Source organism: Oncorhynchus clarkii, chromosome 28 (assembly GCF_045791955.1).
Source record: "Oncorhynchus clarkii lewisi isolate Uvic-CL-2024 chromosome 28, UVic_Ocla_1.0, whole genome shotgun sequence".
NCBI classification, from domain to species: Eukaryota; Metazoa; Chordata; class Actinopteri; order Salmoniformes; family Salmonidae; genus Oncorhynchus; species Oncorhynchus clarkii.
Window position 1 is genome coordinate 47,365,960 of NC_092174.1, and position 25,812 is coordinate 47,391,771.

The 25,812-nt window shown below is 48.2% G+C and overlaps 1 protein-coding gene across 5 annotated transcripts in view; it reads right to left on the reverse strand.

Moving 5' to 3' along the window:
- The window catches only part of LOC139386611 (zinc finger, FYVE domain containing 9a), a 47,285-nt gene extending 22,244 nt beyond the window's left edge, over positions 1–25,041 (reverse strand). Inside the window, exons 1-8 of one of the 5 annotated variants that reach the window (XM_071132322.1) lie at positions 24,549–24,789; positions 17,138–17,312; positions 16,824–16,931; positions 7,463–8,079; positions 6,449–7,417; positions 5,771–5,870; positions 1,614–1,790; positions 1,336–1,499 (exon numbers count right to left, since the gene is read on the reverse strand). In XM_071132322.1, coding sequence (XP_070988423.1) covers positions 1,336–1,499; positions 1,614–1,790; positions 5,771–5,870; positions 6,449–7,417; positions 7,463–8,079; positions 16,824–16,893 — 2,097 coding nt within the window. In that variant the 5' untranslated portion in view covers positions 16,894–16,931; positions 17,138–17,312; positions 24,549–24,789. Of the gene's footprint in view, positions 1–1,335; positions 1,500–1,613; positions 1,791–5,770; positions 5,871–6,448; positions 8,080–16,823; positions 16,932–17,137; positions 17,313–24,548 lie in introns of all 5 variants that reach the window. The other 4 variants (XM_071132321.1, XM_071132320.1, XM_071132318.1 and 1 more) reach the window with 4 other exon arrangements.
- Positions 25,042–25,812: the final 771 nt, after the last annotated feature.

The following is a 25,812-nucleotide window of genomic DNA, read 5'->3' on the forward strand; positions in this document are numbered from 1 at the left end:
GACGCGCATCAGAGACTGTTTAGTAGGACTTTCACAAAAATATGAAACGCTCAGGCTTTTGAAAAGCACCCTGGTCTTTGTAGTTGAATCTGTGCTTGATTTGCAATACTTGACTGAGGGACCTAACAGATATATTGTCTGTATGAGGGACAGAGGCTATTCTCAGAAATCAGGTCAACCCCTATCATCTTGTGTAAGTGACGAAAACATTTAGAAACTTAAAATGTAATTTTTTAAATTATTTACATAAAACATTTTTTTTTTTTTTAAACACGTTTCTCCATGTGATTTGTTAATAAGCCACATTTTATTCCTAAACTAATTTATGCTAAAAAGGGCTAAATAATTATATTTTAGTTTGAACAAAAATAAATGCAACAATTTCAAATATTTTACAGAGTTAAAAGTTCATAGAAGGAAATCAATCAATTGAAATAATTTCATTAGGCCCTAATCTATGGATTTCACATGACTGGGAATACAGATAATCTGTTGGTCATGCATGCCATTTTCATGGGCAACTTGCTAACCACAAGATGGTAATGTTCAACAAGTTGCAGTTGTCTAATATGTCACTTGTTTTAGTGTATAGGAGTTGTAACGTTTTGAAAATGTGTGTGATGATTTAGTTTGCCCTATTCAAATGTCCGAACTCCGAAGGTTTGTACTAGCCGGAAGGGCGGCTGGCTATAAACAGAAGGTGTGAGGTGGTCCTGTGTAAAACAACAGATCATGATTAGTTCAATTCTAAAAACAGTGATATCCTGGGGTGGCAGGTAGCCCAGTAACCGAAAGGTTGCTTGATCGAATCCCTGTGCAGACAAGGTCAAAATCTGTCATTCTGCCCCTGAACAAGGCAGTTAACCCCACTGTTCCTAGGCCGTCATTGTAAATAAGAATTTGTTCTTAACCGACTTGCCTAGTTAAAAAAACATTTTCATTATAAAGTCCAACCAGCATAGGGTGCCACCTTGAAGTCTGAGGGCACAGCCCCTTCATTATGGGAGCTTCGCGCAGACACATCAACGCAGCCGTTCCAGACTCAAGTCAGGAACCTTGAAGTCTGAGGGGGGGGGGGAGTCAGGAAGACTTCGAGAGCTGGTGTCAGCCAGACTATTTTAGCACAGGGTTACAAACATCTCTCTTGGCTAAGGTCAATGCAGTGACAATTTGCCCTGTTGTGGGTTCCCTCCTAATCCTAACCCAGCTCCAGCTCACCAGCCCCAGGTCACCTCAGAACATCAATTTTAAACCGGAAATAGTCAACTTTTGCTAATGTTCCTCTTCAACAAACTGTAAAATAAAATACTTTTTGACCTGTGGTGCAGACCGTACCTCTGACGAATCAGCAGTGGAGGATTTGTTGGAACACTGCGAGACGGCCAATGGACGCGAGGGAGCGGGGCTGGTAGCAGGGGGCTTGGGGGATTCCGCTGCTTCCCCATTGGGTAGGATCCCGTCTGCAAAACACACCCTCCTCTGCTCCCGCGCAAGAGACCCTGTGACGCACAGACAGGACACTGTTGGTAAATACTTAAAACACAGAGGAACAAATCAGAGTAAAAACTAGCGACGGTGAAAAAGTTATAACACAGGTTATGGGGGATGGTTACCCTCTGAGCCGGGTGTTTTAGGAACTCCCACAGGGACCATGACGGTGGGGGGAAGGGAGGCCATCGCCCCTGAGGATTGGATCTGCTGCAGAGGTGGGATGGTACTGCAGTAATCCGCTGGGTTGTTGGGGTTAGGACTCTGGTTAGACATGTCACACAAACCTTCCCTCGAATGAGCTGAGGGCAGAGAGAGACAGAGGAACAAGATAAAGGGAGAAGTAAAGGACAGAGACACACGCACACACACACTGTACCAGTCAAAAAGTTCAGACCTACATTGTAGAATAATAGTGAAGACATCAAAACTATGAAATAGCACATATGGAATCATGTAGTAACCAAAGAAAGTGTTAAATAAATCCAAATATATTTAAGATTCTTCAAAGTAGCCAGCCTTTGCATTGACAGCTTTGCACACGCTTGGTATTCTCTCAACCAGCTTCATGAATTAGTCACCTGGAATGCATTTCAATTAACAGGTGTGCCTTGTTCATTTGTGGATTTTATTTCCTTCTTGATACGTGTGAGTTAATCAGTTGTGTTGTGACAAGATTGTCTTCTGTATACTACCCAGTCTTTTACCAAATAGGGCTAAGTCCATACCTTAAGTCAAATGTCAGAGGGCCTCCTGAGTGGCACAGCGGTCTAAAGCACTGTCACAGTGCTAGCTGTGCCACTAGAGAATCTGGATTCGAGTCTAGGCTCCGTCACAGCCGACCGGAAGACCCATGGGGTGGCTCACAATTGGCCCAGCATTGTCCGGGTTAGGGGAGGGTTTGGCCGGCAGGAATGTCCTTGTCCCATCGCATACTAGCGAAGGAACTCCTGTGGTGGGCCGGACGCGATGTACAGCGTTTCCTCCGACACATTGATGCGGCTTCCGGGTTAAGTGGGCATTGTGTCAAAAAGCAGTGCGGTTTGGATGTGTTGTGTTTCGGAGGACGCACGACTCGCGACCTTTGCCTCTCCCGAGTCCGTACTGTAACTGCCAATTGGATAGGATTTTTTTTTTCAATCAATCCGGAAAATTAAAAACTTTGAAAGTTTCTTCAAGTCTCAAAAAACCATCAAGCGCTATGAGGAAACTGGCTCTCTCCTGGATAAATTCATTAGAGGGAACTGCACCTCAAATCTTGCTTGTTTGTAGGTGACAATACTTATTTTCCACCATGATTTGCAAATAAATTCATTAAAAATCCTACAATGTGATTTTCTGGATTTTTTTTCTCATTTGGTCTGTCATTGTTGAAGTGTACCTATGATGAAAATTAAAGGCCTCTCCCATCTTTTTAAGTGGGAGAACTTGCACAATTGGCGGCTGACTAAATACTTTTTTGCCCCACTGTATTTGGATTTGTTTAACACTGTTTTGGTTACTACATGATTCCATTTGTGTTATTTCATAGTTGTGATGTCTTCACTATTATTCTATAACGTAGAAAATAGTAAAATTAAAGAAAAACCCTTGAATGAGTAGCTGTGTCCAAACTTTTGACTGGTTTTTGCTTTTGTCACTTCTAGATTAGACTACTGCGCAATGCTCTACTTTCCGGCTACCCGGATAAAGCACTAAATAAACGTCAGTAAGTGCTAAATACGGCTGCTAGATCCTGACTAGAACCAAAAAAATGGATCATATTACTCCAGTGCTAGCCTCTCTACACTGGCTTCCTGTCAAAGCAAGGGCTGATTTCAAGGTTTTACTGCTAACCTACAAAGCATTACATGGGCTTGCTCCTACCTATCTCTCTGATTTGGTCCTGCCGTACATACCTACACGTACACTACGGTGACAAGACGCAGGCCTCCTTACTGTCCATAGAATTTCTAAGCAAACAGCTGGAGGCAGGGCTTTCTCCTATAGAGCTCAATTTTTATGGAACGGTCTGCCTACCCATGTCAGAGACACAAACTCGGTCTCAACCTTTAAGTCTCTACTGAAGACTCATCTCTTCAGTGGGTCATATGATTGAGTGTAGTCTGGCCCAGGAGTGTGAAGGTGAACGGAAAGGCTCTGGAGCAACGAACCGCACCGCCCTTGCTGTCTCTGCCTGGCCGGTTCCCCTCTCTCCACTGGGATTCTCTGCCTCTAACCCTATTACAGGGGCTGAGTCACTGGCTTACTGGTGCTCTTCCATGGCATCCCAGGGAGGGGTGCGTCACTTGAGTGGGTTGAGTCACTGACGTGATCTTCCTGACCAGGTTGGCGCCCCCCCTCGGGTTCGTGCCGTGGGGGAGATCTTCGTGGAATATACTCAGCCTTGTCTCAGGGTGGTAGGTTGAAGATATCCCTCTAGTGGTGTCGGGCTGTGCTTTGGCAAAGTGGGTGGGGTTATATCCGACTCCTCCCGTCTCAGCCTCCAGTATTTATGCTGCAGTAGTTTTGGTGTCGGGGGGCTAGGGTCAGTCTGTTATATCTGGAGTATTTCTCTTGTCTCATCCGGTTGTCCTGTGTGAATTTAAGTATGCTCCCTCTAACTCTTTCTCCGTCTCGGAGGACCTGAGCCCTAGGACCATGTCTCAGGACTACCTGGCCTGATAACTCCTTACGGTCTGTCCCCAGTCCACCTGACCTTACTGCTGCTCCAGCTTCAACTGTTCTGCCTGCGGCTATGGAACCCTGACCTGTTCACCGGACGTGCTACCTGTCCCAGACCTGCTGTTTTCAACTCTAGAGACAGCAGGAGTGGTAGAGATACTCTTAATGATCGGCTATGAAAAGCCAACTGACATTTACTCCGGAGGTGCTTTCCTGTTGCCCTCTCGACAACCACTGTGACTATAATTATTTGACGCTGCTGTTCATCTATGAACATTTGAACATCTTGGCCATGTTCTGTTATAATCTCCACCCAACACAGCCAGAAGAGGACTGGCCACCCCTCAGAGCCTGGTTCCTATCTAGGTTTCTTCCTAGGTTCCTGCCTTTCTAGGGAGTTTTTCCTAGCCACCGTGCTTCTACATTTGCATTGCTTACTTTTTGGGGTTTTAGACACACAAAAAAGTATGTGGACACCCCTTCAAAGAGTGGATTCGGCCATTTCAGCCACACCCGTTGCTGACAGGTATACAAAAACCAAGCACACAGCCATGCAATCTCCATAGACAAACATTGGCAGTAGAATGGTCTTACTGAAGAGCTCAGTGACTTTCAACGTGGCACCGTCATAAGACATTTCCAACAAGTCAGTTTGTCAAATGTCTGTCCTGCTAGATCTGCCCCCCGGTCAACTGTAAGTGCTGTTATTGTGAGGTGGAAACGTCTTGGAGCAACAACGGCTCAGCCGTGAAGTGGTAGGCCACACAAGCTCATAGAACGGGACCGACGAGTGCTGAAGCGTGTAGAACGTACAAATATGTCCTCGGTTGCAACACTTATTACGGAGTTCCAAAACACCTCTGGAAGCAACGTCAGCACAAGAACTGTTCGACGGGAGCTTCATTAAATGGGTTTCCATGGCTGTCGGGGACCGGGTTGATCTGGGGACCGGGTTGCTCTAGGGAGCTATAGGGGACCGGGTTGATCTAGGGAGCTCTCGGGGACCGGGTTGATCTAGGGAGCTCTCGGGGACCGGGTTGATCTAGGGAGCGCTCGGGGACCGGGTTGATCTAGGGAGCGCTCGGGGACCGGGTTGATCTAGGGAGCGCTCGGGGACCGGGTTGATCTAGGGAGCGCTCGGGGACCGGGTTGATCTAGGGAGCGCTCGGGGACCGGGTTGATCTAGGGAGCGCTCGGGGACCGGGTTGATCTAGGGAGCGCTCGGGGACCGGGTTGATCTAGGGAGCGCTCGGGGACCGGGTTGATCTAGGGAGCGCTCGGGGACCGGGTTGATCTAGGGAGCGCTCGGGGACCGGGTTGACCTAGGGAGCGCTCGGGGACCAGGTTGACCTAGGGAGCGCTCGGGGACCGGGTTGACCTAGGGAGCTCTCGGGGACCGGGTTGACCTAGGGAGCTCTCGGGGACCGGGTTGAAATAGGATACTTGATCAAGATCGATATAGGATCTGGAAACGTAAAACACCCAACCCCGTCTGAACCCAAGGAAGATGTACTAGTAGATGCTGATCTAGGACCAGTATTGTGTTTAAATCCTAATGGATACAATTCTAAAGGGGGTGTAGTAAGCTGATCCTAGACGAGTAGTATTAGTGACTCACCACTCAGTAGGGCAGAGTGACAGGTGATACAGACTCTGGCCTCCTTCCTGTCCATGTAAATCAGTCTGCTCCTCAGGCTGCAGCAGGCAGCACAGAACACCTGGAGAGAGAGAGACACACACAATTATATTACACCTGGAGAGAGAGAGACACACACACAATTATATTACACCTGGAGAGAGAGAGAGACACACACACACAATTATATTACACCTGGAGAGAGACACACACACACACACACACACACACACACACAATTACATTACACCGGCAGACACACAAACACACCATTACATTACACCTGGAGAGAGAGACCATTATATTGGGTTAACGGCCTGCGCTGAGACACGCCTACACACTCCCTAATCTAGCTCACCAGATTCTAACTAGAAACTGGTTGATAAACTGAAGCAGGTGAATTAACACTGGGGTTGGAGTTAAAACCTACAGGAGGGTCTCTCTCCAGGAACAGGGTTGGAGTTAAAACCTACAGGAGGGTCTCTCTCCAGGAACAGGGTTGGAGTTAAAACCTACAGGAGGGTCTCTCTCCAGGAACAGGGTTGGAGTTAAAACCTACAGGAGGGTCTCTCTCCAGGAACAGGGTTGGAGTTAAAACCTACAGGAGGGTTTCTCTCCAGGAACAGGGTTGAAAAGCCCTGCTGTATAGACTCCACCCACCTTTCCACAGGCCCTGCAGTGATGCCTCCTCTTGGTGAAGGTGAAGCGGACCTCGCACTTCATACAGACTGGAGCCTGGGAGTCAGGGACCCACACGGGGGCTACATCCCCCAGGGAGGAGAGCTGTTTCCTGGGCAGAGCCCCCTGATGATGCTGCCCTGCCTGGAAGTCATTATCCGGGCTGCTCTCTGACACCTCCACCAGGCCTGACGATGATGATGGAGACTCCCCGGTTAGCACCTCCCCCTTTACACCACCACCAGGGTCGCCCGAGGCAAGTACAGTTGCCGTATCCATGATTCCGGCACCGCCACGGTTCTCAAGGTTCTTGTTCTTTCCGCCACCAGTAACGCTGCCGGCGGTGTTAGCAGAAGGCGCCAGCTGGTTCTGGACCTGTTCGTATAGGGGCCGGGGGATCTGGAGTTTGAGACTGACCGGCTGTTTAGGACGTGCCCCGCCGAACGGCAAGCTCACCGGCTGCAAACAACTGTTGTTCAGTTTCTTGGGTAAAGAGCTACCACCTCTTTCTCCTCCTCCTTCGTGCTCTTGCTTGCTCTCCTCCATCTCCTTCTCCTCTGTTACAGAGTCCTCCTTGGAGGGGGGAGGGGTGAGAGACCCTCTCTCTTCTTCTTCTTCTCCTGCAGTAGCCAGGCCGTTGGTGAGAGCCACCTCTCCATTCTGACCTCCACTCTTGTCCAACTCTCCGTTCAACCTCTTCTCCTTCTGAGAAGACTTCCTACACTCTTTTCTCCCCCCTCTCAGTTCTTCCATCACCCCTCCATTCTGTACGTTCCCCCCAGAGTCTTCTCCCGGTCTTCCCTCTCTCCATCCTCCATTCTGTCCTCTCTCCCCAGTGTCCTGTGACTGTCCCCCAGCCATGTCAGCCTCCTCTCGGTCCCTCTCCTGTATGGGTGACGCAACCCAAGTGCTCTCTGGCTCCAGACAGGGGTTAGACTCATCTACTGCCACCTGTCTGTCTGCCACCTGTCTGTCTGCCACCTGTCTGTCTGCCACCTGTCTGTCTGCCACCTGTCTGTCCCCTCCCAGGCTCTCCTCATAGGTAAAGTGTGAATGACTAATGTGAGAGCTTCCACCACTCCTCTCCCCCTCCCTAACCTCAAGAGGGGCATCAGGACGTGGGTCAGAGGGGGCAGGTGGCTGGTGGTTTGAAGGGGTCACCCTTGTTTGGTTCACCTTGCAGGGTTCCTCACTGAGCCCGTTGAGAGCTGGACAAGAGGACCTGATAGAGGTGAAGCCGTTCTCCAGGGCCAGGTGGTGGTGGTGGTAAGGAGGGGGGCTAGAGGAAGCCGGCACAGGGGGAGACAAGCCCTCCTCACCCCCCACCAGCTTGCCGATGTTGGGTTGGGGGAGCGGAGGGCTGTGGACGTCCGCAGTGCGGCCTGGCCTCTCCTCTCCCCAGGAAGGAGGCTTGGCAGCGGGGTGGCGTTTGGAGTCAGGCCCCTGGAAGTCGTTAGAGGACGGGTCGAGGGTCTTGAAGGGGAGAGGACTGTCCCCGTCCCTGGGGTCAGGGGTCAAAGCCAGAGCAGGGTTCAGAGACAGGAAGTGGGTCGGAGGGGCCAGGATCTGACTCCACTTAGCATCCGACAGAGTGGGACTGTCTGTCTCATCATCTAGAAGAGGGGCAGAGAGAGAGAGGGAGAGAGAGAGAGAGAGAGAGAGGGGCAGAGAGAGAGAGAGGGGGAGAGGGATTATGGGCACGTTCTTCTGCGCAGGCGTTGCCAGATGTTACAACGACTAGATAGGCATTTTAACTATCAGCTAACCACATACGTTATCTGGTGCCCCACAGCACAGTCAATGACGTGGCATGCACCCATTGGTTGATGCATGCAACACCAGAGCAGGGGAACGTGACCTATAAAACCATGATGACACCATCTCCCGGGCACAGTAGGTGGGGGTGACGCACCAGCGATGCCAACCGCTGGGGGGAAAAAACACCAGAGGCGGCTGCTAGCAGTACAGTGTCCTACAGCAGTACAGTGTCCTACAGCAGTACAGTGTCCTACAGCAGTACAGTGTCCTACAGCAGTACAGTGTCCTACAGCAGTACAGTGTCCTACAGCAGTAGTGTCCTACAGCAGTACAGTGTCCTACAGCAGTACAGTGTCCTACAGCAGTACAGTGTCCTACAGCAGTACAGTGCAGTACAGTGTCCTACAGCAGTACAGTGTCCTACAGCAGTACAGTGTCCTACAGCAGTACAGTGTCCTACAGCAGTACAGTGTCCTACAGCAGTACAGTGTCCTACAGCAGTACAGTGTCCTACAGCAGTACAGTGTCCTACAGCAGTAGTGTCCTACAGCAGTACAGTGTCCTACAGCAGTACAGTGTCCTACAGCAGTACAGTGTCCTACAGCAGTACAGTGCAGTACAGTGTCCTACAGCAGTACAGTGTCCTACAGCAGTACAGTGTCCTACAGCAGTACAGTGTCCTACAGCAGTACAGTGTCCTACAGCAGTACAGTGTCCTACAGCAGTACAGTGTCCTACAGCAGTACAGTGTCCTACAGCAGTACAGTGTCCTACAGCAGTACAGTGTCCTTCAGCAGTACAGTGTCCTTCAGCAGTACAGTGTCCTTCAGCAGTACAGTGTCCTACAGCAGTACAGTGTCCTACAGCAGTACAGTGTCCTACAGCAGTACAGTGTCCTACAGCAGTACAGTGTCCTACAGCAGTACAGTGTCCTACAGCAGTACAGTGTCCTTCAGCAGTACAGTGTCCTACAGCAGTAGTGTCCTTCAGCAGTAGTGTCCTTCACCCCCGCCTGCCGAGCACTTCTTTAACGGTAGTTCTGTTAACGTTACGCGGAGGTTGGTATCTAGCTAGTGTACCCATCCCTACTCCCGTAGCACTACAGTGTAGTGATTACCCTCCCACACAGCAAATTACAAGTAAAAAAAAAACTGAAATACATTTACATAAGTATTCAGACCCTTTACTCAGTACTTTGTTGAAGCACCTTTGGCAGCGATTACAGCCACAAGTCTTCTTGGGTAGGAAGCTACAAGCTTGGCACACCTGTATTTGGGGAGTTTCTCCCATTCTTCACTGCAGATCCTGTCAAGCTCTGCCAGGTTGGATGGGGAGCATCACTGCACAGCTATTTTGAGGTCTCTCCAAATATGTTAGATCGGGTTCAAGTCCAGGCTCTGGCTGGGCCACTCAAGGACATTCAGAGACTACCTGACTACCGAAGCCACTCCTACGTTGTCTTGGCTGTGTGCTTAGGCTCTTTGTCCTGTTGGAAAGTGAACCTTCACCCCCAGTCTGAGGTCCTGAGCACTCTGGATCAGGTTATCGTCAAGGATCTCTGTACTTTGCGCCGTTCATCTCGCTCTTGATCCTGACTAGTCTCCCAGTCGCTGCAACTGAAAAACATCACCACAGCATGATGCTACCACCACCATGCTTCACCGTAGGGATGGTGCCAGGTTTCCTCCAGACGTTACGCTTGGCATTCAGGCCAGAGTTCAACCTTGCTTTCATCAGACCAGAGTATCTTGTTTCTCATGGTCTGAGAGTCCTTTAGGTGCCTCTTGGCAAACTCCGAGTGGGCTGTCATGTGCCTTTTACTGAGGAGTCGCTTCTGTCTGGCCACTCTACCATAAAGGCCTGATTGGTGGGGTGCTGCAGAGATGGTTCTCCTTCTGGAAGGTTCTCCCATCTCCAGAAGAACTCTGGAGCTCTGAGTGACCATCAGGTTCCTGGTCATCTTCCAGACCAGGGACCTTTTCCCCTGATTGGTCAGTTTGGCCCGGCGGCCAGCTCTAGAAAGAATCTAGGTGGTTCCAAACTTGTTCCATTTAAAATGGAGGCCAGTGTTCTTGGGGACCTTCAACACTGCAGAAATGTATTGGTACCCTTCCCCAGATCTGTGCCTCGACACAATCCTGTCTCTGAGCTCTACGGACAATTCCTTCGACCTCATGGCTTGGGTTTTTACTCTGACATGCGCTGTCAACTGTGGGACCTTATATAGACAGGTGTGTGCCTTTCCAAATCATGTCCAATCAATTGAATTTACCACAGGTGGACTCCAATCAAGTTCTAGAAACATCTCAAGGATGATCAATGGAAACAGGATGCAGCTGAGCTCAATTTCAGGTCTCATAGAAAAGGGTCTGAATATTTATGTAAATAAGGTCTGTTTTTACATTTTTAATACATTTGCACAAATAAAAAAATGTTTTCGCTTCATCTTTATGGTGTATTGTGATGTCATTATGGGGTATTGTGATGTCATTATGGGGTATTGTGATGTCATTATGGGGTATTGTGATGTCATTATGGGGTATTGTGATGTCTTTATGGTGTATTGTGATGTCATTATGGGGGAGTGTGTAGATTGATGAGGGGTTAAAAAACAATTAAATCAATTTAAGAATAAGGCTGTAACGAAACGTGGTTTAAGTCAAGGGGTCTGAATACTTTCTGAATGCACTAAACAAATATTTACGTCACTGTTAGAGAGCATTTCTCCCTTTACCAAGACAACCCATCCTCCTGACAGCTGTGGCATATCAAGGAAGCCGATTAAACAGCATGATTATTACAGAAATGAACCTTGTGCTGGGGACGATAGAAAGGCCACTCTAAAATGTGCAGTTTTGTCACATTGCCACAGGTTGAGGGAATGTGCATTTGGCGTGCTGACTGCAGGAATGTCCACCAGAACTGTTTACAGATAACTTAATGTTAATTTCTCTACCATAAGCCGCCTCCAACATCATTTTAGAGAATTTGGCAGTACATCCAACTGGCCTCAACTGCAGATCAGGGCCTAATTAATTTATTTGAATTGACTGATTTCCTTATATAAACTAACAGTAAAATGATTGAAATGACTGCATTTCTATTTTCGTTAAGTTATGAGGCCGCATGGTCTCTGTCCTCTAAGGCTCAAGAACGTGCTCTTTAGAAAAGCTCTCAAGGACCTCAGCTAATCCGGTTCTCCTCCGGATCTGATGACACCCGTATATAGCTTTGATTGTTGTCTCAGTTCTGGATCATCTTCATCATCATCATTAAAATGTGTGCCTTGGGTGTGAGAAAGGCTCTTTACAAATTAAATTAATTATTTGTTACTTTGGCTTCACATAGGGACAAGCATATTCCAGGGCTGCGTTCAGCAGGACACAACGTTGGCAAATGTTCAGATAGATATGTAGAACAAACCTCTGATTCAAGGAATCATGTCAGTTCTACCTGCAGCTTTCCAAAACGTTTTTTTTGTTGTTTTTTTTGTATTGAACATGCCCTGAGGCGTACTCATTAGGCCGATTCTGAAACAAAACATTTCTTAAAAAACGGAAGCAAACAGAACGGAGAGGAATTTGTCCAAAAGAAACTAGTGTGTGTTTGTTTCCGTTTAGTTCTTAAAATGGTAAACGGTTTTCCTTAATGACTACAACCCAGACAACCCTGAGCTATACAAAACCCGCTCTGCCCACCGCTTGTGTGAAAGCCTCCGCAAATGAAACTGAGTGGTGGGCAAGCTTCGTCCATAGTGGACTCTGCGCCAGTAAGAGGCTTCTCTCTCCCGTTCGCCCTCTGCCGTTCGCCCTGTGTGCTCTTCCATCCCTCCTCCCCTGTTCTCTCCTCTGAGACCCATCAATCACTCTGGTACATGAACACAGTCTGAGTAATGTGGGAGTCGACGACATTCCTGAACATTCACTTCCCATAACACACACACACACACCCGACAGTGAGTCACCTTTCAGGAACAGCGGGGGAGAAAAACAATCTCTTTATGACCCATCCAGCTTCATCACAGCATGGCTCCAACCCTATACTGCTGATCTCTGCACTAGTCTTAAATAGACACAGTCAGCAACAACACACAGTAGACACTGTACTGTGCTATCCACTGTATACAATGATGTCGGAATAGAAGAAGCTGAGATCCACAAAAGTGAAATGATTGTCCCCCCCGGCGCCACTGGGTCCCCCCCCAACTAGACACTAATGTACATGTCCTCTTGCTCAGTTGTGCACCGGGGCCTCTTTCCACTCCTCTTTCTATTCTGGTTAGAGCCAGTTTGCGCTGTTCTGTGAAGAGTGTAGTACACAGCGTTGTTCTGGATTTCAGTTTCTTGGCAATTTCTCACATGAAACAGCCTTAATTTCTCAGAACAAGAATAGATTGACGAGTTTCAGAAGAAAGGTATTTGTTTCTGGACACTTGTAATCAAACCCATAAATGCTGATGCTCTAGATACTTAACTAGTCTAAAGAAGGACAGTTTTATTGCTTCTTTAATCAGAACAGTTTTCAGCTGTGCCAACATAATTGCAAAATGTTTTTTAATGATCAATTAGCTATTCCAAGTTTATAATTTTAAAGGCTAACACAACGTTCCATTGGAACACAGGAGTGATGGTTGCTGATAATGGTCCTCTGTATGCCTATGTAGATATTCCATTAAAAAAATCATCCGTTTCCAGCTACAATAGTCATTTAAAACATTGACAATATCTACACTGTAATTCTGATCAATTTGATATCATTTTAATGGACACATTTTTTTTTGCTTTTCTTTAAAAAAAAGAAAGAAGACATTTCTAAGTGACCCCAAACTTTTGAACGATAGTGTAAGTATTCAGACCCTTTACTCAGTACTTTGTTGAAGCACCTTTGGCAGTGATTACAGCCTAGAGTCTTCTTGGGTACGACGCTACAAGCTTGACACACCTGTATTTGGGGAGTTTCTCCCATTCTCCTCTGTAGATCCTCTCAAGCTCTGTCAGGTTGGATGGGGAGCATCGCTGCACAGCTATTTTCAGGTCTCTCCAGAGATGCCAAGTCCAGGCTCTGGCTGGGCCACTCAAGGACATTCAGAGACTTGTCCCGAAGCCACTCCTGCATTGTCTTTGGCTGTGTGCTTGGGATCGTTGTCCTGTTGGAAGGTGAACCTTCACCCCAGTCTGAGGTCCTGAGCAGGTTTCATCAAGGATCTCTGTACTTTGCTCTGTTTATCTTTCCCTCAATCCTGACTAGTCTCCCAGTCCCAGCTGAATAACATCCCCACAGCATGATGTTGCCACCTCCTCCATGCTTCACCAGAAGGATGGTATTGGCCAGGTGATGAGCGGTGCCTGGTTTCCTCCAGACGTGACGTCTTTGGCCTGAATGCCAAGCGTCAACTTTGGTTTCATCAGAACTGAGAATGTTGTTTCTCATGATCTGAGAGTCCTTTAGGTGCCTTTTGGCAAACTCCAAGCGGGCTGTCATGTGCCTTTTACTGAGGAGTGGCTTCCGTCTGGCCACTCGACCATAAAGGCCTGATTGGTGGAGAAATGCAGAACTGGTTGTCCTTCTGGAAGGTTCTCCCATCTCCACGAGGAGCTCTGTCAGAGTGACCATCAGGTTCTTGGTCACCTCCCTGACCAAGGCCCTTCTCCCCTGATTGCTCAGTTTAGCAATGTGGTCAGCTCTAGGAAGAGTCTTGGTGGTTCCAAACTTCTTTCATTTAAGAATGACATAGGCACTGTGCCCTTCCCCCAGATCTGTGCCTTGACACAATCCTGTCTCAGAGCTCTGCGGACAATTCCTTGGCCTCATGGCTTCATTATGGGCTATTATGTCTAGATTGATGAGGAAAAAAACAAAATGTAATACATTTTTAGAATAAGGCCATAACCTAACAAAAATATGGAAAAAGTCAAGGGGTCAATACTCTGTAAATCAATATTTAAAGGGGGGGGGGGGGGGGGGGGTGCATGAGATTCTAACCCTTGCCACAATAATGTGGACTATACACCAGTCAGTCAAATAGACCTGATAGTTGCTTTGATCATCAGGACATGCTGTTGGACTAGTTAGTTAGTTAAAGGACACTTCCATCCATGAACAAGTGTTGGAACACATCTAACTATTTCAACAAATTTAAAATTGTCTGATGCACTTGTGTTACCTCATGCCAACTGGTCCCGTGTGGCTCAGTTGGAAGACATTGGCGCGAGCAACGCCAGGTTTGTGGTTTATCGATTCCCAGAAGGGAACAAGCACGAAAAAAAAGGTTCAAGTTGGTATGAACTCACTAATGGATAAGAGCATCTGCTAAATGACTCCGATGCATCTGATGGTACCAGCTAGAATTTAGCATCGTCACATTTTGTGTGTAACATTTAACTTTAAAAACGCCCACAGCGTTGGTTGTTTGAAGGAACATCTCGTTGTCTCAAACAAGAAAATGCTCACCCAGAAGCAGGAGGAGGAACTTAAATCCGGTTTGTCACATCAGCAACCAGGAAGAAACATTTAAAAATAATTAAACTCTGGACCAACTTTACTCCACACACAGAGACACGTATAAAGCTCTCCCTCCATTTGGCAAATCTGACCATAAATATATACTCCTGATTCCTGCTTACAAGCAAAAACTAAAGCAGGAAGTACCAGTGACTAGATCAATACGGAAGTGGTCAGATGACGCGGATGCTAAGCTACAGGACTGTTTTGACAGACTGGAAAATGTTCCGGGATTCACCCCGTGGCATTGAGGAATGCGCCACCTTATTGATGAAGCCGATGACTAAGTGCATCGACGACGTCGTCCCCACAGTGACGGTGTACATATCCCGACCAGAAGCCTTGGGTTACAGGCAACATCCTCACTGAGCTAAAGGCTCAGAGAGCTGCTGCTTTCAAGGAGTGGGACACTAATCTGTACGACTGACGCTCATCGGATGTTGATTTTAATTTTATTAAAAACTAGGCAAGTCAGTTAAGAACAAATTCTTATTTACAATGACGGCCTACCCCGGCCAAACCCTAAATCGGACGACGCTGAGCCAATTGTGCGCTGCCCTATGGGACTCCCAATCACGGCCGGGTTGTGATACAGCCTGGAATCGAACCAGGGTCTGTAGTGACGCCTGAGATGCAGTGCCTTAGACCGCTGCGCCGTGAGCTGCCCAGTGACACAACTCTACCAGAAGAGTTAAATGCCTTTTATGCTCACTTCGAGGCAAGCAACACTGAAGGATGCATGAGAGCATCAGCTGTTCCGGACGACAGTGTGATAACGCTCTCGGTAGCTTATATGAGCAAGACCTTTAAACAGATCAACATTCAAAGCCGCGGAGCTAGACGGATTACCAGGAAATGTACTCAAAGCATGCGCGGACCAACTGGCATAACAGTGGTAGGCCCTGATTACCGACAGCCAATAGGGAGGTGGTCAGAGACAACCTCTCCCTCAATGTGAGAAATACAAAATGAGCTGATTGTGGACCACAGGAAAAGGCAGGCCGAACAGGTTCCCATTAACATCGACGGGGCTGTAGTGGAGCGGGTCGAGAGTTAAGTTCCTTCGTGTCCACATCACCAACAAACTAGAATGGTCCAAACACACCAAGACAGTTGTGAAGAGGGCACGACAACACCTTTTCCCCCTCAGGAGACTGAAAAGATTTGGCATGGGTCCCCAGATCCTCAAAAAGTTCTACAGCTGCACCATCGAGAGTTCCTGACCGGTTGCATCACCGCTTGGTATGTCAACTGCTTGGCAGTTGGCGGCAAAGAGGCTAGTGCGTACGGCCCAGTACATCAGCTTCCTAACATCCAGAACCTATTTTCTAGGCGGTGTCAGACTCCAGTCACCCAAATCAGACTGTTCTCTCTGCTACGGCTAAGGCAAACGGTACCGGAGCACCAAGTCTAGGACCAAAAGGCTCCTTAACAGCTACTATCCCCAAGCCATAAATCAGCTGAACAATTAATCAAATGGACACGTGGACTATTTCCATTGATGCTGCTGCCCCCTCACCCCCTGTTTTTAACACTGCTGCTGTTCGCTGTTTATTATCTATGCAGTCACTATACCCCTACCTACATGTACAAATTACCTCAACTAGCCTCTATCCCCGCACATTGACTTGGCACCCCCTGTATATATAGAGTTGTTATTGTGTTACTATAGTTTATTAGGTCAATATGTTCTTAACTCTCTTGGTTAAGGGCTTGTAAGTAAGCATATCAATGTAAGGTTGCATTCGGGCGCTTGTGACAGATAAAGTTTGATTCTGATGGGAAACGGATGTGGCAGTTCCACACGCTAAGGACTCCAGATTCTACACACTTTAAAGATGAAGAACCACGTGAACGTCACACACTTGGAACACAGACAAGTGCTCGCACACACCTCAACCCAAATATATATATGACACCAATTACCCAGAAGCCTGAGGGAGAGGCTGATCCTATTCTCTGCATTCCCTCGCCACCCTCCTTTAATAACCACATAACACGTCCTATAAAACTCTGGAGAGAAGAGGAGACTCTCAGCCCAGCAACAGTACATCTGATTGCTTCATTGACAATTGGCTAATTGGTTAATTGGTCTCACCTTGGTTCTGTTCAAAGTCATCCAGCACCTTGTCCAGGTTGAAGGCCTCTGTCTGGAAGTAATTCTCCATGGGTCAGGTAACTCCACCCTGACACACGCTGCAGGAACCTGTTCATACCACAGGGTTAACAACATAGCAATCAGTAGGACTCCCCCTCCCCCTTAGAAGTCCTCTCCAGTAGCAGTCCCAGGTCGTCTCTTCTACCCAGGCTACTCTCAGCCCCCCTCCTCTCCCCCCCGCCCAGAGGTAGTCTTCAGCAGCAGTCCCAGGTAGTCTCTACTCAAAAGCTTCTCTGAGTCCCTTCCCCCCTCACCTGCCCAAAGGTCCTCTTCCTGCCGCAGTCCCAGGTAGCCGTTTTTAGACCTCTCTCTCTCTCCTCTGCCCAAAGGTCCTCTCCTGCCGCAGTCCCAGGTAGCCGTTGTCTCTCTGCAGACCTCTCTCTCAGCCTCACTTCCTCATCCAGTCTGGCCAGCGCCAAGCGCCCATACCTGCAACGACAAAAACATGTCACACTTGAGCTCGTCAAGAAATGGCCCGTAGTTTGTGTCCATTTACATCACCTGTATCTCTCTCACAACGAGTGCACACTTCAGGGAGACGTGGTAGTGAACGAGTGCACACTTCAGGGAGAAGTGGTAGTGAACGAGTGCACACTTCAGGGAGAAGTGGTAGTGAACGAGTGCACACTTCAGGGAGAAGCGGTAGAGAGAAATAGGAGCAGAACAGTAGAGCTGGACTACAGTAACACGGCCAATAAGAGCTGGACTACAGTAACACTCCTGGCCAGAGTAAAACCTACACCGTTTCAACTTCAGGGTCATGCCAGTATAAACAAGGACAATAAACCAGAGAGGAGAGACACAGGCTTTACACCAGAGACCTGATATTCTGAGGTGACTGCTTTACAAAAAGGAGCCGACTCCACACATTTTCCACTTAGTTTGAGATGCAAGCTCCCCCCCCCTCCCCACACACACTGCAGGGTGGAAGACACAGGAGGTTGCTAGTAGAAAATGCTGCTGGAGATGTACAGTATATGGTAAGGGTTGGCCCGCCCCATCCAGCGTCTCAGGGCAGTGACACAGCAGGGTTGGCCGCCTCCATCCAGCGTCTCAGGGCAGTGACACAGCAGGGTTGGCTCGCTCCATCCAGCGTCTCAGGGCAGTGACACAGCAGGGTTGGCCGCCTCCATCCAGCGTCTCAGGGCAGTGACACAGCAGGGTTGGCTCGCTCCATCCAGCGTCTCAGGGCAGTGACACAGCAGGGTTGGCTCGCTCCATCCAGCATCTCAGGGCAGTGACACAGCAGGGTTGGCTCGCTCCATCCAGTGTCTCAGGGCAGTGACACAGCAGGGTTGGCTCGCTCCATCCAGCGTCTCAGGGCAGTGACACAGCAGGGTTGGCCGCCTCCATCCAGCGTCTCAGGGCAGTGACACAGCAGGGTTGGCTGCCTCCATCCAGCGTCTCAGGGCAGTGACACAGCAGGGTTGGCTCGCTCCATCCAGCGTCTCAGGGCAGTGACACAGCAGGGTTGGCTCGCTCCATCCAGCATCTCAGGGCAGTGACACAGCAGGGTTGGCTCGCTCCATCCAGCGTCTCAGGGCAGTGACACAGCAGGGTTGGCTCGCTCCATCCAGCATCTCAGGGCAGTGACACAGCAGGGTTGGCTCTCTCCATCCAGCATCTCAGGGCAGTGACACAGCAGGGTTGGCTCGCTCCATCCAGCATCTCAGGGCAGTGACACAGCAGGGTTGGCTCGCTCCATCCAGCATCTCAGGGCAGTGACACAGCAGGGTTGGCTCGCTCCATCCAGCATCTCAGGGCAGTGACACAGCAGGGTTGGCTCGCTCCATCCAGCGTCTCAGGGCAGTGACACAGCAGGGTTGGCTCGCTCCATCCAGCATCTCAGGGCAGTGACACAGCAGGGTTGGCTCGCTCCATCCAGCATCTCAGGGCAGTGACACAGCAGGGTTGGCTCACTCCATCCAGCGTCTCAGGGCAGTGACACAGCAGGGTTGGCTCGCTCCATCCAGCGTCTCAGGGCAGTGACACAGCAGGGTTGGCTCGCTCCATCCAGCATCTCAGGGCAGTGACACAGCAGGGTTGGCTCGCTCCATCCAGCGTCTCAGGGCAGTGACACAGCAGGGTTGGCCGCCTCCATCCAGCGTCTCAGGGCAGTGACACAGCAGGGTTGGCTGCCTCCATCCAGCGTCTCAGGGCAGTGACACAGCAGGGTTGGCTCGCTCCATCCAGCATCTCAGGGCAGTGACACAGCAGGGTTGGCCGCCTCCATCCAGCATCTCAGGGCAGTGACACAGCAGGGTTGGCTCTCTCCATCCAGCATCTCAGGGCAGTGACACAGCAGGGTTGGCTCGCTCCATCCAGCGTCTCAGGGCAGTGACACAGCAGGGTTGGCTCGCTCCATCCAGCATCTCAGGGCAGTGACACAGCAGGGTTGGCTCGCTCCATCCAGTATCTCAGGGCAGTGACACAGCAGGGTTGGCTCGCTCCATCCAGCATCTCAGGGCAGTGACACAGCAGGGTTGGCTCTCTCCATCCAGCATCTCAGGGCAGTGACACAGCAGGGTTGGCTCTCTCCATCCAGCATCTCAGGGCAGTGACACAGCAGGGTTGGCTCGCTCCATCCAGCATCTCAGGGCAGTGACACAGCAGGGTTGGCTCTCTCCATCCAGCATCTCAGGGCAGTGACACAGCAGGGTTGGCTCTCTCCATCCAGCGTCTCAGGGCAGTGACACAGCAGGGTTGGCTCGCTCCATCCAGCGTCTCAGGGCAGTGACACAGCAGGGTTGGCTGCCTCCATCCAGCGTCTCAGGGCAGTGACACAGCAGGGTTGGCTCACTCCATCCAGCATCTCAGGGCAGTAACACAGCAGGGTTGGCTCGCTCCATCCAGCGTCTCAGGGCAGTGACACAGCAGGGTTGGCTCGCTCCATCCAGCATCTCAGGGCAGTGACACAGCAGGGTTGGCTCACTCCATCCAGCATCTCAGGGCAGTGACACAGCAGGGTTGGCTCGCTCCATCCAGCATCTCAGGGCAGTGACACAGCAGGGTTGGCCGCCTCCATCCAGCATCTCAGGGCAGTGACACAGCAGGGTTGGCTCGCTCCATCCAGCATCTCAGGGCAGTGACACAGCAGGGTTGGCTCACTCCATCCAGCATCTCAGGGCAGTGACACAGCAGGGTTGGCTCGCTCCATCCAGCATCTCAGGGCAGTGACACAGCAGGGTTGGCTCGCTCCATCCAGCATCTCAGGGCAGTGACACAGCAGGGTTGGCTCGCTCCATCCAGCATCTCAGGGCAGTGACACAGCAGGGTTGGCTCTCTCCATCCAGCATCTCAGGGCAGTGACACAGCAGGGTTGGCTCTCTCCATCCAGCATCTCAGGGCAGTGACACAGCAGGGTTGGCTCGCTCCATCCAGCGTTGAGACACAATGTAGGGTTCAATCTGAACCGGACAGGCTCCTGTCCTCACAGAGACGTGTGTGTGTGTGTGTGTGTGTGTGAGAAGGTGCAGGAGGCTACATGGATTGTAGCAGTGAGTATGTAGTATGATGTTAGTTACTATACCTACACCCAACTACCTGACCTCATAACAGCAATGACTGGTCATCACCTAACCCTAACACAAGAATTAGGCGCCCTATTGCCTATTTAGTGCATAGGGCTCTATTCTAAAGTAGTGCACTATATAGGGAATAGGGTTCCATAGGGCTCTGGTCTAAAGTAGTGTACTATATAGGGAATAGGGTTCCATAGGACTCTGGTCTAAAGTAGTGCACTATGCAGGGAATAGGGTTCCATAGGGCTCTGGTCTAAAGTAGTGCACTATATAGGGAATAGGGTTCTATAGGACTCTGGTCTAAAGTAGTGCACTATATAGGGAATAGGGTTCTATAGGACTCTGGTCTAAAGTAGTGCACTATATAGGGAATAGGGTTCTATAGGACTCTGGTCTAAAGTAGTGCACTATATAGGGAATAGGGTTCTATAGGACTCTGGTCTAAAGTAGTGCACTATATAGGGAATAGGGTTCCATAGGGCTCTGGTCTAAAGTAGTGCACTATGCAGGGAATAGGGTTCCATTAAGGACGCAGGAAAGCGTCTTTGTAACCATGACAGTGGACTACTACAGCAGGCGTGGGGTAAAGCGATGACGGGGCAATGACACACTGGGTGGCAAAAGTCTAACAAGAAATTCTGACCCCCCCCCCCCCCCCAACATTCAAAACAGTCGTGTAGCCAAGGGGTTTGTAGTAGTCTATAGCCCAATACATTATCACTGTGAATTGCCCTGCCAATGTTCTCAGACCATGTAGAAATGATATTTAAACATGTATAGGATCACAGGTATGTTGTAGAAATGATATTTAAACATGTATAGGATCACAGGTATGTTGTAGAAATAATATTTAAACATGTATAGGATCACAGGTATGTTGTAGAAATGATATTTAAACATGTATAGGATCACAGGTATGTTGTAGAAATGATATTTAAACATGTATAGGATCACAGGTATGTTGTATTACTTGCCGAGTGAGCGTGATAATCTTTTTTTTTTGTTTTATTGTGAAAAGAGGACAGCTGATGACGAAACTCAAGTTGTACTGCATTATTTCTGACTCGTGAACCAATTCTTGTTGTTAATCCCATGTCCAGATAGCGAAATATTATTTTAAGTAATTCATAATAACAATTGAAGCTTATCAGAACACTTTGCTATAGTCATTCATGACAGCTGCAGGGCCGGTTGTAGTCATTCATGACAGCTGCAGGGCCGGTTGTAGTCATTCAATACAGCTGCAGGACCGGTTGTAGTCATTCATTACAGCTGCAGGACCGGTTGTAGTCATTCAATACAGCTGCAGGGCCGGTTGTAGTCATTCATGACAGCGTCAGGGCCGGTTGTAGTCATTCATTACAGCTGCAGGGCCGGTTGTAGTCATTCATTACAGCTGCAGTACCGGTTGTAGTCATTCATGACAGCTGCAGTACCGGTTGTAGTCATTCATGACAGCTGCAGTGCAGGTTATAGTCATTCATGACAGCTGCAGTGCAGGTTGTAGTCATTCATGACAGCTGCAGGGCCGGTTGTAGTCATTCATGACAGCTGCAGTGCAGGTTGTAGTCATTCATGACAGCTGCAGTGCCGGTTGTAGTCATTCATGACAGCTGCAGGGCCGGTTGTAGTCATTCATGACAGCTGCAGTGCCGGTTGTAGTCATTCATGACAGCTGCAGGGCCGGTTGTAGTCATTCATGACAGCTGCAGGGCCGGTTGTAGTCATTCATGACAGCTGCAGGGCCGGTTGTAGTCATTCATTACAGCTGCAGGGCCGGTTGTAGTCATTCATTACAGCTGCAGTGCAGGTTGTAGTCATTCATTACAGCTGCAGTGCAGGTTGTAGCATGAGTGGAAGTAGGGAGAAACCGTATTTTATAGCTAATAAAAATAAAAAGTGTTGAACAACGTGTTGACAGTGTTGAGTAACAACTTGAACGTAGTCATAAAAACAGCAGCGTGCCTCTGTATTCGTTGAAGCCTTCACACGGTTTTAACAGTTTTGAAATCTCACAGTATCAACTTGTCAGTGAGCTCAAGGTTCTCTTTTTACAGTCTTATGGCTCGAGGAAACGATGCAGTCATGGTGATCAGAGCTATCCGATTGGCCAACGGTAGGCCTGTAGGTGCACTTGTTCTCGAGGCCTGGCGTGTAGAAGTCTTCAGACACATGAAATGATTCAAAATGGGAACACTTTGCCTTCCGACACTAAATCTGCTAAATCAAGTGCACCTACCGCCAACAACACAAAACGAATAATAAAAAAAAGAGTTATCTTTGTTTGTTTTTTTACAGAAATGTTTGGCGATCGACTAGGAATGCCTTGGAGACCGACCAGTCAATCAAAGGGTTGGTGACCACTGCACTAAGCTAATAACTGTGAACGAGGGTCAGCCATCTTTCCTTCGGCAGTAGCTCAAACTGTCATGTTTACCAGCTGACAAACTTTTACAAGGTGATTTTACTCCTGACTCAAGAGTTTGTCTGAGCAGCATCTTATCGTCCTCCTAAAAACCTACTCTGAGCAGTGTCTTATCACCATCCTAAAACCAACTCTGAGCAGTGTCTTATCACCATCCTAAAACCAACTCTGAGCAGTGGCTTAACAAATCGCCCTAAAACCTACTCTGAGCAGCATCTTATCATCCTAAAACCAACTCTGAGCAGTGGCTTAACAAATCACCCTAAAACCAACTCTGAGCAGTGTCTTATCACCATCCTAAAACCTACTCTGAGCAGCATCTTATCATCCTAAAACCTACTCTGAGCAGTGGCTTAACAAATCACCCTAAAACCTACTCTGAGCAGCATCTTATCATCCTAAAACCTACTCTGAGCAGTGTCTTATCAATCACCCTAAAACCTACTCTGAGCTGGGAGTATTGTTAGTCTTATAAAACAGGTTACCTGGATTCCTGGAACCTTTTCTGAGATGGATCAGTTCCCTTATTCACAAAACATGTTCACTTTTTAAAAATGGGGATCTACAAAGGCTGAACGGATCAATCTGCAATCCAACTTCAAGAGGCTTGATAAATACGTCACCTAGCTTCTTGGATTGGCCAGGATCTTCCACTTACTCTAACACAACCATCCTACACAAGGAATCAGTTCAATACTTAATAATAATAATAATAATAATAATAATAATAAATATTATTATTGTTATTATTATTATTATTCCATTAAACAGTTGATCGTTAGTCTGGCCTCTTAAAAGTACGCTACTACTTCACTCCGGGAACCACTTACCCAACAACAGCTGTGTGAAGTAGTTGAAGCCATAACAGGCCAAAAATAAGCTCCACTTAGGTCACATTCAGTACCTTGTCAACAATAATGGAACCCTAGGTCGTGACATTTCATAATATACTATAACATAGCTTAGCTATCATTAAAAGAAGCAACAGCTAGTTAGTTGTTTATGGTTAACTTGTGGCCAGGCAGTTTATGGGGTTTGCCATCAGCACAAGGGTCTGATGCTGGGGTCATATGCTAGTAGCTAAAACCTAAATGTGATGCAGAGGCAGCACAAGTTACAGTCAGTAACGTGAAGGCTACAATGTTGTATCAACACGATCAAATGTAGCTAAATAGCAGCACCAGAGATAATGTTTCCAAGTAGCTGTTGTGGACAACGGATATATTGTCGCCTGTAAATCACCAGTATAATGTTGCGGCTGGTCGAGTTGACCAGGGGCTACTGTGTTGCTGTGATCATGGACAGGCATATCGTCCTATATTATTATTATTATGGCTAAAAGCCTGGGGCACCGATTGTTTCTGAACAAAGCTGACACCCTAAAGAAGCTTAAATGTAGTCCACTACCAGCCTAGACATTAGCTGGCGTTATATCCCGTCGGTTAGCTCGCTTGCTAATGTTGTTTGTGTGGCTTTGCTACTCCACGTTTGGCGGCTAACGAGAGACAAGATACTGAAGTAGGCAATGTTACAATTAGTCACATATGCGTCATCTTTATAAAATGTCCCTATCAGATCTTATAATGAGGACTTCCAGACTGCCATAAATATAATACATAATCGCCAGCATTAGGACGCAATGGCCGAAGCCGAGTGACTGTGTACCGTCAGAGACTAGATTACATGGAAAAACAAACCCACGGTATAAACTATACTCACCGGTGGAATTCCCATCATCCCGAGTAGTGCCACGAAATCCTCCCGTTGGTATCCCTCATTCTCTCTCTCTCACACACACACACAGAGAGAGATCATTTACAACGATCGCCTTTTAAAAAAATGAGATTTTACAAGTCTCGCCGTGAAAACCAGAACCCACAACCACTTCCAGTTCTGTTGTTGCCAGACTCGAACAGCAGAAGTCGGAAAGTAATAGTTGTGCGACAGCACTCAAGAATCCCTCCTCCCCCAAGGGTTAACATGAGGAACGGTTACCGGAGCTGCGACAGCAGTAAAAAGCACGACATCTTGGCTCAACCCATCCGAATAGTGACCGAGTCCGGCATTAAAAAACGAGCTCCACGGTTAAGTCAAAACGACACTCATTTCATAACCTTGTGAGAGGGCTTTTCCAGACAACAGAAAAGGCCGCAAAGCCAGAGCAAGAATAAACAGCAGCACAGCGCCCCTTGATCCTGAGGAAATACGTCTTAAAACGACACCCAATTCCCTATCTAGTTCAACGCAGTCAAAAGTAGTGTACTACATGAGATAGAACTCAGTCTCGCCATCATTACACGTAACCGATGCAATCATTTTGACATAGGCTTTCACATTGGCTATTGAACCATGCAATGTTATGTGATTAGCCTGAAGCCCCGATGTTGAATTTGCAATGAATTCTTATGTCAGGCAGAAATTAATGATCAGGAAAGTTGTTTCCAGACAGTATATTGAATTAAATTATATGTGAACTTGCTTGTCCGTGCGGTTGGTCCTTTTTTGGAGGAAGGAATGTGAGAAAATATATCCGCAGGAAAGTAGAATTAGATCAACTTTTCAAAGCGCTCACCTGAAGCATGCGTAGATAGAACCATGTAAACACGTGCACGATCTCCGCAGGTATGAACGCGTCTGTTTTCATCTGGTGCGCATGTCTCAGTTGACCTGCGCTCTGAACAGGTGACTTAGTTATACTTCTCTGTGGATACATAGTGTCTCACCTTCCTCCCTGCAAAAGTACCAACCACACGGACAACCGGAAAAGTATGTTCAAATATAATTATATTTAACATTCTGGTTTGTGAGAGGTATTTTCCAAACAATAACCAGAGGTATCACAGTCTGGCTGTCAGGCTAAGAGGTGACCTAGGGTAGAAAATAGCCTCTACATTGTCACACACATTCCTGGTGAGGCTCTATTCTGTAGTCTTGTGATTCTTTATTTAACCAGGTAAGTCATTTAGGAGCAAATTATTTTTTA